This window comes from Rattus norvegicus, chromosome 7 (genome assembly GCF_036323735.1).
Source record: "Rattus norvegicus strain BN/NHsdMcwi chromosome 7, GRCr8, whole genome shotgun sequence".
NCBI classification, from domain to species: domain Eukaryota; kingdom Metazoa; phylum Chordata; class Mammalia; order Rodentia; family Muridae; genus Rattus; species Rattus norvegicus.
In genome coordinates this window covers 67,758,903-67,771,308 of record NC_086025.1, presented here as the reverse complement: position 1 = coordinate 67,771,308, position 12,406 = coordinate 67,758,903, and the positions used below count along the sequence as shown (strand labels likewise).

General features: G+C 44.0%; 1 protein-coding gene and 1 non-coding gene across 4 annotated transcripts in view; both read left to right on the top strand.

Moving 5' to 3' along the window:
* The first annotated feature begins 203 nt into the window (after positions 1–203).
* Positions 204–12,406, top strand: part of Nipal2 (NIPA-like domain containing 2) — a 111,478-nt gene continuing 99,275 nt past the window's right edge. Inside the window, exons 1-2 of one of the 3 annotated variants that reach the window (XM_063263832.1) lie at positions 204–425; positions 1,625–1,982. In XM_063263832.1, coding sequence (XP_063119902.1) covers positions 1,848–1,982 — 135 coding nt within the window. In that variant the 5' untranslated portion in view covers positions 204–425; positions 1,625–1,847. Of the gene's footprint in view, positions 426–1,349; positions 1,983–12,406 lie in introns of those variants that run through there. The other 2 variants (NM_001130559.1, XM_006241544.5) reach the window with 2 other exon arrangements.
* On the top strand, positions 4,662–4,800 carry LOC120093976 (small nucleolar RNA SNORA48). The gene has a single exon (XR_005487684.1). It is a non-coding gene; the product is annotated as a small nucleolar RNA SNORA48 (small nucleolar RNA).

Here is a 12,406-nt window from a genome sequence, read left to right as displayed (position 1 = left end):
TCGATCGAGTCTAACCAACAGTACGTAGGGTACACTTCACATATTTCTTCACCAAGTGCTTTCTTTCTCCAAAGGTTTTATACAAATGTAAAGAAATCAAAACTGATTTTCTAAGTTAAGAGATGAAGAGGCATGCGTTGTGTGCAGCGGATTATGGGGGCCTGATCATAAAGGTCTCACAGAGCAGGCGCAAACCTGTGAACGTCATTGTCGATGGGCAAGGTCGATCTGTTTAGTATTTTGCTTGTTAGAGCCTGCCTGCATCTGTTACACTCTGGCTGCCAGAAAATACGCACGAGTGGTTGTGCCAAGTTCTGCTAGTTCCCCTCTGCCACCCCACCTCCTCCGTCCTTGTGCTTTTCTTTCTGGGAAAGCTGGCATTCTACTTACTCTCCAGGATGGAAACGCCCAAGAATCTCTGGCAGGTAAAGCCAGGCATGTGACCTATTGCCAGTCAGTGGGGTCAAAGGAGAAAAGTCGATGGTTGTAAAGGTTGGAGATTCTGGAAAAACATGTTCTATTAAAGGGTGGGGGGATACCAGGCATGGCAGAGCTGAGGAATGGAAGTGTCATCATAGAATCACATAGCAGGCTTGTGGCTCAGGGATATGGTGTTTGCTTAACATCCAAAGGCAATGGGTTCAATTCATAGCACCATATACCTACAAAAATAATGAAATATATGTATATATATATACATATATATGTATACAGAGATATTTTCTTTGAGGTATTTATTTGAAATAAATTAGTTTCTTTAAATTGAGCACAGTTATTAGCTACAATTATTAATTGTTGACTCAACATTTTGGTTACTCAAGCAAGAAATGACACAACTGTCAGGATGACTTGCCTTGTTTTTGCTGCATCTGAAATGACTTGTTCACACTTCCTTCTCTCCTAAGAAACTATCACAGCCTTCTCCCAGCTCCGTCTCCCTCCCTTCCTCCCTCCCTCCCTCCCTCCCTCCCTTCCTCCCTCCCTTCCTCCCTCCCTACCTCCCTCCCTTTCTCTCCTCCTCCTTTCACCCTCCTTCTCTCTTCCTCTCTTCTCCCCTTCTCTCCCCTTTCCTCTTCTCTCTTCCTGTCTCCCGTTTCCTCTTTCCCCTATCTTTCGAAGTCATGGGAACTAAAATACAAAGCTTAAAGAGTCTCGGTGTCCTGAAAACAAATTCCCAGTGCAAACCCTTCATGTAATAGCCCAAAAATCACAGAATGTTCAAACTGACAGATGTGTCAAAAATCTTTGTACTGAAACAGAGTTTAAAACAAGTCAGACTAGAATATCCAGTATGAGTTCTTAAGGTTGTCCTTAACATTCTGTCACAACTTAAATCATCATATGTGGCAGCTGACAACTTTTCAGCAATTCTTTGTGAACCTATCTGACAGCCCATCCAGCTGCCATAGGATAGCCCTTCTCTAGTCTACGAATAGTTCCTAATGATCATTCTGTGGCTAGGCTCTTAGTTCCCACACTGTGCACAATATTGGGGAGAGGGAGATTATGACTTTTTCTTTTTTCCATATGTAGACCATTTTAACTTTTACACACGAGAACTGGAATTAACCAATAGCTCCTTTTCCCCCTGCACTTGGACAAACGTTTACTATGTGCCGGGTAGATCCCAGAGGCAAAGGAGATGATGTCATTCCTGCGCTGACAGGTGAAGGCACCGTGGCCCAGGAGGGAGCGGCGGCAGCTAGGCCCAGCCGACCGCAGCTGCGTGCCGCAGGAACCAGGTGCTGGCGCCGGGTCGCCGGGCAGGAAGTGGCTGCCGCTGCCAGAGGACAGCCCGGCGGGCGGGGAAGGCCGCGCCCGAGTCCCAGCTCGCGGAGCAACTCTTCATGGCGTCGCCGGCGCCCACGGGCCCGCAGGACGATGCCTCGGCCGTCCTTGACGAGCTGTCTCGCAACTTCACATACTGGGCGCCAGGCCCGAGCAACGGCTCGCTGTCGAGCGCCTGGTATCACAGAAACCAGGTAAGGCCGCCCGCGCACCACAGCGCGCCACCCCGCCAGCTCCACGCAGGCTCGGCAGAGACGCCAGGCTTCAGCGCCTTCCTGCCAGCCCTCCGCGTGCGCGACCCAGCGAGTGGGCAGAGCCGACACGTGACGCCGACACTCATCCCTACCCCACTCCACCCCACCCCCGCCTCGGCGGAGCAGCAGACCCCCAGGTTGCTCCCCGGCCTCACTCTTAGGCCTTTGGGTCCCCAAGGACCTCACCTCCCCCAGCTTTTCTTCCCTCCTGCAAGGATCTGAGGGCCGTGGGGGTGTATTTCCACTTATTTTCACCCCAGTTTCCTTTCACAATTAAAAAAAAAGTAATACCCTTCTCAAAAGCAGAACTCATTAAGGGGCTCTGAATGTCAATTCTGTGCAGTCTGGTCTCAGCATCTTAGTATCAACCTTCCCTGATTATCTCTGACTGCAGTTCTTCATTGCACGCCCTTTGGAAAAACATTGTCAGCCTAACAACACGGGTTTATGTTGGCAGTAAAAATTTAAGAACATCAAAGAAGATCGAGAGGTGCCCCCACTCCCTTTTGATGGCCCCAAGATCAGGAAGAAGAGCAAAGCTCTACCCAGCCCTGCCTCCCTCTAGCATTTATATTCCTCCAAGTGGAGCAAGTGAGCTTTGATGGGGTAGCTCGAGGCTTGCTCTAAGCTTGTTACTTTGTTCTTGTGCATGAACAAAGCCGTGGATCTTCTTCCTTGCAAGAATACATCCATAAAATTTTGTTTCTAATGTCCTAAGTGAGAGATTCTAACCACTAGTTAAAGGATCAGATCGAATGTTTGTTTCTGAACTTGGAGGTGATTTGTACAAAGAATAAATAAGCTTAGTGCACTTCATTAATTCTTGACACAGGAAAGATTATTGCTTTAAGTCTGTTATGTCATAAAAGATAACAAAATGGGGAAAGGGCACTGCTCAGACACTGAGCCCGGTGTCTCCTTGCTTCCACTGAGGAATTACAAAGAACAGACTTCCTGTTCATTGAGATTTCCTTAGTGCATGTTATGCTTGTAGTAGACACATTTCCAATGAAAGTTTACTGCCCTTGGTAAAATATTAGATTTAGTAGATGTGACCTACCGTGGTGTCACCCAAAAACAGGAAAGCATTGTTTTCACTAGAGAACTTAGGCAGTCATTAGTTTTCTTTACTATTTCCTGGAATTCTCGATTGTCTTGGCTCTCCCAAGCACAGATTATCATGTGACATGAATGTTTGCAAGGCTTAACTTGCCCTTTAAAGTACACAGTTGGACATCAGGAGGGCGTGTCCAGAAGATGCTAATTGGAACGCCTAAGCTGGCACCTTAGATCCTGTTGGTTGAGATAAGACTATGTAACTTTTCTCGTCAGTGTGCACTTAGGCCATCTTATAAGCCATGGTACTTTAGCCTTTTGCTGCTGCTGAAAGGACAGTTACTTTTGTTTCGAGGAAAAGTACAAATTGAATTTTACCATCCATTCAACCAACATTTTATCAGTACTATTTTAACTAGTACTGTCCAGGATAGTAAAAATAAATGGAACCTAGCCTTTCCTTTCTGATGCTGACTGAAGACAGTGATGGCTGAATATGGATGAGAGCTCCAGAAAACCAAGTGAGGTTTGAGTTCCCAAGCCCCAGTGTCATGATTGGTACTGGCAGTGACTGGCTTCTTAATGTTTCTCTGAGTTCTGTCATGTCTAGAATGCTTGCACAGCTTCTTTTTTGGTGGTTTCCCAGCTCTCTGTGGTTTTACAGTGACTGCTGTCAGGTCTTAGCAAGTAGCCATCCTCTGTAGAAAAGTCCTGATGCCCCCAAAGAACTTTCATGGAACAGTGGCCACTTAGAAGCAGTGCTGTCTGAGACAAGAATGCCTGGAGCAGAAAGTCTCAGAGCAGACAGTAATGACCCAGGACAAGTGTCTAAGAAACCACTCCAGTTTGCATTGAGACCCTGTCCCACTTGGAAAGGTGGGGAGCCGTTATGGAAGGTTAGGTGTGGAGGGGTTCTGCCTGCATGGTAATGTCCTGTCCACACATTTTCATGACAAAAGGCTAATCAATGTTCCTAAGCACTGTGGAAATATTCCATGTCATCTGAGACCCAAACCTTTCTTCTTTTCTTTTCTTTTTTTTTTTTTTTTTTTTTTTTTCGGAGCTGGGGACCGAACCCAGGGCCTTGCGCTCGATAGGCAAGCGTTCAAACCTTTCTCTCGGGAATGTTATTAGGTGACTAGGAAGATGTACCATGTGATACACTTGGTACCATGTGAGTGATATAAAAGCCTGTGGAAGTCCAAGCCAGGTAGCTTTCACTGGACATCAGGTCAGGAGCTCAGTCAGACACTTAAGGATGGGTGGGACTTTATGATAAGTATGTTCAGGTGGAGGGCATTTTAGGAAAGGGAAACCATAATGACAAGGAACAGCTCTGCTTTCTAGAAATTTCCATGCCTACAATCTGGTCCAGTGGTGGATGTGGTAGTTAGGGGAAATGGAGACTGTAAGGAGGAAATAGGGCTTAGGTCCTTGGATCTGGTCCCAGATTACCTTAAAGGAAGAGTAAGGAAGTTAAAGTTTTATCTATCAGACAATCAGGAGTCATTGGGGGTTTGGGTCAGGCAGTCCAAAAGTCAAAACAAATTAAAAAAAAAAGTACCCCCCTGACCATGGGCAAAGAGACACCATGTTGGTGGTGGTGTTCTTATGTCAGAAAGGGGCAGAGCAGATATCCTGTTCATCCTAGCTTGGTGCCTGGCTTGATGCCCAAGGCTGTTTTTATGGCTGAGATCCATGAAAACCAAATCAAATCAAATAAAACCCAGGCAGCACAGCGCAGGAGGAAGAAGACAGACATCGAACCACCATGTCACCCACAGGCCTCCCTCCAGTGCACAGCACAGGTGGGCCATACACACTCTCTTGCTGCCACTCCATACCATGTTACCCAGGGGCCTGCCAGCCGTGTGGCCAGCCTACAGTGGGAACCACCACAATGTGCAAATATATCTGGACAGATGGCAGAGCAAGAGAAGTGAGTGGCTTGAGCATTATGAAGAGAGGTGGGACTGGAGACTCAAGGGGGAGAGGAGGAGCCTGTTGTGAGAGGCCAGCTCTGCCACCTGGAGCCATGGTGAGGTCCCAGCCTGAGCTGCTACTGAGGTCCATGTTTGGGTCTGGGTCTATGCAGCAGTAGGCATCTGTGTTCATATCCATGTCTCATAATATCCCTAGAGAACATGGGGATGTCCCTGGTCAGAGAAGCTGCCTGGGACTACATGGATATCCAGGAGCTGTGTAAAACCGGCCCTGCCCCTCACTAGCTTCTGTGCTCTGTAGAGCTGGCCTTATTTCTCACTGGTGGCAGTGCTCAGGAAGCAGACCCTACACCTCACCTGGGCAGCACAGTAGGGCTGGCTCTAGTCGAGGGGGTATAGGTGAGCCAACCCCAAGGGCGAGAGTGTGGGAGAGCTGACCCTCTGCTGTGAGGTGACACTGGTGTGGGCATGATGCCCCCCATTGCTCCTTACCACCCGCAGCAGACGGGAGAGCTGGCCCTGGGGTATGAGAATAGGAAAACTGACCTGACCTGTCTACTGCTGATGGACATTGGATGGCCTAGCCGGAGCAGAGCTGGAGAGCTCTGGTGTGGATAAAGGTGAGTCAGTGGGCTGACCAGCTCAGCTACTACCCAGGCCCAGATCCAGGGCTCTGAGCCGGCCCACCCCAACTCTATATCATCTGCAAATGGTTGGGACACTTGAAAGGGCCAGTCCAAAGCTACAGGATCTCCATGACACAGGGCAACAGCAGGATAACTGAGAGGAGTCCCAGTGTGGATCCAATATTGATGACATCACAGAAGCCAGAGATTTAGAACAAGACCAATGACTCATTGCAGTGAACATTTGCAAGTGGAGATTTGTGGACAGATGGTGTCTTAGTTAGGGTGTCATTGCTGTGAAGAGACACCATGACCACAGCAACTTATGAAGGCAAACATTTAGTTGGGACTGGCTTACAGGTTCAGAGGGTCAGTACATTGTCTTTATGGCAGGAAGCATGGCAGGGTCTAGGCAGCCATGGTGCTAGAGGAGCTGAGAGCTCTACCATTTGTTCCAAAGGCAGCTAGGACAAGGGTCTTAAAGCCCACTCCCACAGTGACACACCCATTCCAACAAGGCCACACCTACAAAGAGTGCCACTCCCTGGACCAAGCATATTCAAACTACCACACAGTTTGAGCACACAGTGACACATTACAGCTTCCTGAGATGTTTTCTATGTTTTGGTTTTTGTTGTTGTTCTTGTTGTTGTTGTTGTTGGTGGTGGTGGTGGTGGTGGTGGTGGTGTGTGTGTGTGTGTGTGTGTGTGTGTGTGTGTGTGTGTGTACTTTTTACTTTGGGGGGGAGGTTGCAAGGACAAAGGGCAGATATGTGGGAGCAGGGAGATGAGTAGGATGGGGGTTTATGATGTAAAACTCACACGAACCAATAAAAGCTTTTTTAAAAAAATCTAAATTAGAAAAAACAAAACAACAACAAAAATCCAACCAAACCAGGGGTGAGTGTGGGGGTGGGAATGGGGAACAAGTTAAATTAGGATATAACAAGAGGTAGAAGCTTGAAACTAGCCAGATGTATCTGTTGCATATATAAGATGTGTCATGTTTGACCTTCAGAGAGGTTTTAAAGTGTTTAATTTATTGGCATTATTTAAAGATGAGATTAGCTGGGACTAAAGAGATGACTCAGCAGTCATGAGCATTTGCTGCTGTTGCAAAAGACATGGGTTCGGTTCCCAGCACCCACAGGATGGCTCACAACCTCCTGCCTATAACTTTAGTTTCAGGAGACCTGATAATTTCTTCTGGCCTCCATGGGCTCCTGAATACATATGGTGTATATATTAATGCAGGTTCACACATATACACATACATTTAAAAACTGAGATTAAAATGGTCTTTAAGATTAAAAAATAACATAGAATGTTTATCTAAAAGTCATATTTAGAATATACCATTTGCTCATACATATATACATACTTCCCTTTCCTTAGTCAAATAAAAACCAAAGGTTTATCAAAGGTCAAACCTGAGTACCTTAAAGAAGTCCTTTTATTTGAAGGTATGATTCAGGTTTTATTTTAAAGTTTAGGGCAGAATTCATCTTTCACCATAGAGAACACCTGGCCTTTTCAGATAAGTTTTGAAGACGTTCATTGAATCATTTGGACTATCACATTCATAAAACACTGATGCATAACAAAGTACTTTTAAATGGTCACATGTTATCATTTTAAATTGGGAATTAAGGTTGTGTTTCAAGGAATACATTTTTTTAAATGATATTAGCTATACAATTGCAAGTTTCTATCATCTCAAACATTAGAGGTTCATAATCAGGTCTGAGGATATGTGAGTAGGTAGAGCCTTGCAACCAGGAGGACTAAAGGTTGGGTGCCCAGAATGTAAAGACCAGATGGTTAAGGTGGCCTCCTGTAATTCCAGCACTCTGAATGCTGAAATTCTCCAGAGTGAGCAGGATAGGGAGACTAGCTAAACCAGCAAGTTCTAGGCTTGAGCAAGACATATATTGAATCCATTGAATCCATATATATGGATAAAGTGATCAAGAAAGACACGATATCAACCTCTGGCCTTCATATGCATAGCGTGTGCGCGCGGGCACACACACACATACACACACTACTTGCACATATAGAAGCACACCACACATATGATATACATGTAACAAAAATTAAAAAACAAACCCAGGTTCTAGTATTTTTCCCCACAGGATCACAGTGAACCCCCCCTCCGGGCTCCTCCTTTTGCTCTTCCCTTCTTTCAGCTCTTGACAGCTCTAAACATCTGGTTTCCAGTCAGTGATTGGGCCTGTTGTCTTGATCGTTGTTAACTAGCTGATTATGCCTGTATGAATCACTTCATTGCACGGAGCCACAATTTCCTCGCTGCTGTAATTAGGCTTAGGATCTTCAGATTTGCTCCTACTGTGTGTTGAATAACAAAACAGCATAGAAAGATGAAGGAGAGAACAGGAAAGAAGGAAGTTGGGAATTTCATCAAAGGAGCGTTTTGATCTTATGTCTTTACATTTATAGATTGCTGAGATTCACAACGTCATGGTTATAAGGGTTATTCTGCATAGGAGGAGATGAAAATTCAGAATTTTAATGTCCTTTATTTGAAGTTTAGATTTGCAACTGCTTGAATTTTTTTAGTCAACATATTTAAAGGAAATTGATACAACTTGGCAAGAGAGAAGCAAAGTGGACTGGCATTTGTCATGTATTTACTGTGTGACACTTTGTAGCTGTTATCTGCAGTGAACCGCACAACAAACCTATGAGATATACATTATCCTCACTGCTCATGTAAGTGACCTTATGTTGAATAACTTGGTCCAAAATTGAACAGCAAGCATGTAGGTTCAGCAGCAAAGCTATTTTAGTCCATGCCTAAAGGTCATTGCTAGAAATGAAGCTTGAAAAGAATTTGGTGTTACGAGAAACTGTGAAGAGGGGTGAGCATGGCTTGTCTCACTGTGCTTACAAAAGCCTTCAGTGAGTTTCGCATCGCCCTCATTGGCATAGCTTTGCTAGCATCCATTTCTTCTCTACCAGTGGCTGCATACTTCCAGAAGAAAGAAAATAACTTTTCAAATACTCAAAAGCCTGGGTGGAAACAGCTGGTCATTTTCATATCCTTTCTTTAAAAAAATCTTTTTGTTTTAAAATTTTGTTTGGTTTATACTTACTAATTTTTACATCAAATATGGCACTTCTTCTTTATCAAACTTTTTAGCATCAAACAATTTTATTGAAGCTTTTGTTTTTAAAAAAAGGGAGAAAAGAAAAGGAAGGACGTTTTGTTAGAGTCTTAATGCTCTTGTGAACTTGCAGACTTTGCGTTGAAGTTCACCTGACACCCTCCCGTGGCTCAGCTCCCACAAACGAAGTCTAATATTTGCATTGTCTTACTGCCCAAACTAGTCTGTAGGAAATTTGGCCGAGTTACAGATTCACCTGTCCTCCTTTCTTTAAAAATCACTTTTATAAGAGGAAGGAATGGGGAGAAGATGTTGATTAAAATAGAAGTAAAATATAAAAGACCGGGGAGAGACAGCATTTAAATACCTACCTTACCAGAAAGAGCCCAAAAAGAATTGTCACAAAGCCACAAAAATGTTTTGTTGGTGGTGGTTGGTTGGATTTTGGTTTTTCTGACAGGAGGGAGGGTATTACTCATCTTTTTCTAAAGCATCTGTGTGGTCTAAACTGGCCCTGGGAGCACATCCTGTAGGGATGGGTTTCTTGAAGCTGCCTTTTTGTAGCCTCGTAGAGCATGGTTGGTTTGGGTAGTTTCTAAAGCATAGCCTCTCTACTGAGTGTGGTGGTGGCTTCTAGATGTCTCTGTCTCTTGGCATTCTCTCCTGAAATGATGGTGATATGCAAACCCTACACGGATGTTATAAGAATAAAATAATACATATCAAATAGTAAAACGCCACACACAGAGAGAGTACCCAATAGGCCCAGCCAGAGGTGCTAGGCCTGAAATACATCCATGTTCTTGGGAAGGCTGAGTTCTCCAAGAAACAGAGATTCTGTAACTAAAAAAAGATATTGAACGGTCTGAGTAGATATCCCCAGCAGATAGGTCCAAGGCTCCCGGGACTCATCTGCACGAGCATCCTTTGGGCTAATGAACACCTCAGTTCATTCATCTCTCTCCGTCCTATATTCTAGCTCACTATGAGTGTTGCTCCCCGCCCCCAGTGTAGTGCCCTTGCCCATTGACTGGTACTGAAGAAGTAATCTTTAAACGCTTAGGCTGTAGGATTTGTTTTAAAAATCATTTTTACTAGAACATCTTCAGGCTATGTCTTAGTTCTAGTCTGATCTCCTTCCTGTCAAATACAGTCTAGAGAAGACTCGTACCTTTTCTGTTGATGAAAAATTAATGAGAGAAGTTATGTAAGCCAATCAACAGTGGGGGCCCAACTTAAGTGATCAGTGCACCCAGTAAAAACTGCAAGCAGAGAGCCCTTTTTAACAGGATAGGGTGGGCAGGAACAGCAAAATAAGAAGACTACAGTGTGTTCTTGAAATGTAGCCGTACTTTTGTAACATGTTTGAACTTGTATGTGGGAGAGGGAAGGAAGGGAGACAGAAAGAATATAAATGCTTTAGAAATACTTGAAAAATTACCACCTCCCCAAGGGAAAAATCTCTCCGAAAATAGCATTACCATATGATTCAGCCATCTCGCTTCTCAGTATTTACCCAAGAGATTGAAACCAGTTGGAGAGATAGATACCTGTGCTGCCTCTCAAGGGTGTTGTGACATGAGTCACAAGAGCCAAGTCAAGGAGCCAACATACATGTTCACTGGCAGATGACTAGGTAAAGAAAATGTGGTAAATAGAAACAGTTGGATACTAGTAAGCCTTAAAAGGGAAGGAAATTCTGTCACTTTCAACAACACGGAATTAGAGAACATTATGCTCAGTGAAATAAGACAGCCGTAGAAAGACAAATAGCACATGTTCTCACTTATGTATGGAATCTAAAACAACCAAACTCCTGACGCAGGAAGCACAATGCTGATTGTACAAGCTGGGAGGTAGAAGGACCAGGGCGATGGCGGCCAAGAAATACAGAGTCTCAAGAGGAGGAAGGTTGGATTTTTGAACTCACAGCACAGGGGTGAATATAGCTAATAATGTATTGCACATTTGAAATAGCAAAGAGTAAATTTCAAATTTCCTTAGCAGCAGGATGATAAGCATGTGAAGTGATAGGTGTTAATCTGCCTTATTTAAGCACCCCACTTTCCATCCATAAATCATAACACTATTTGTACAAATTGCAAATTCACAATAAAAAGGTTAAAAGTTCTTGAACAACATTTGAAGAGTGATCGTTGTTTATATTTTGCAACTGACTACTCATAGGAAACTTCCAGAACTAACACAGTACTGTATGTGACTGAATCAGTGAATGGGAACAGAAAGGAAATATTATTGGACAACCCTTGGCTGAGGCTGCCTGAGTCACAGTGATGGAGAAATGAATAGTCCCTTGTGGGTCGGATTCAAGCACATACCATGTTTTGAGCAGCTGCCATGTTCACAAGGAGAATATCTGTGATTTACACAGAGCCATTTACAAATCTTCTGAGCCATTATTTATAAGTACTGCGGGTATCTTATGCCTGGTGACTATGAGGTTTGTCATGATGTGGCTACTGGACCCATGGGGTAGAAGAATTTTGCTAGAATAGGGACTGGAGTAGGAGAAATTAATTCTGTCATTGAGCACTGGCCTTTAGAGGCAGCAAGAGCCCTTATCTCGATGTAAGAGGCATATAGAAAACTTAAGCTTGACTCCACCTTAGCTTTGGGAAGATTTGATCTAATGGATGCAGTGCCTCGGGAGGCTTTGGCAGAGATCAGGGCGAGGCAACATCATTCCAAACTCAGGAGGAAGCTCACCTGTGGCTGGCATCTGAGAGTCATAGAATTCCATGTTCAGGGAAAACTGTGACAAACTACTGCTGCAGTCTAAGGCAGACATTGTTCCACAAAGAAGCATGTGGTCTGGAAACCCAGACAGGCGTAGAGGAAGGCCTTGCAGCCAAGAAGGCTCACAGCATCCAGCTTTAGTGTGGTTCCTCCATCCCATATCTGGGCTGGGCCTGCAAAAAGAGGCCTGTAGTCCTGATTCTTTACTAGAGTATAGAACCCAGTTCAAGGTTTCCTGAGCTAGAATCTGCCTTTTCTCATCTGTCTCTCTGTCTCCACCCCTGGCCCCTCTCTCCAAGTGTCCTGCTGATGAGTTTCTAAATATATTCCTTTTTGTTCTCCTGAAACTTCAGTTTCTTGGAAGTGAAAACCCCGATGACATTCTTATAAAACTAAAGCTAATCCTTAACTGAGTTGTCAGGGGTGGGGGGTGTTTGTTAATTGATGAGGAATGTACAATTGTGCAAATAAATGTGCTGTCTAGTAAAAGACAGTATGTAATAATTCGTAATTGTATGGGAAGATAATATATCGGGGTTATCTGCAGAGGTTTTAAGGTTGATTAGAAATTGACACAGAACTGTAGCAATGTTACAGTGTTGTGTAACCCTGATCTTTTCTGATGATACTTATAACCACCAGATTTGGATCCAACGTCATGAGACTTTTATAGAACAGGAATGTAATATCCCTATAGCATATAGCAAATATCTGTAGCATACAATAAGTAAGATAACAAAATTCTATTTTCTATTCTAAAATTAAAATTCTATTTCTGACATGGGTTTTCTCTTCTTCTTCACATATGAGATCCTAGTTTTAGCCCCATTTCAGATTGGTACTACTGACAAATCC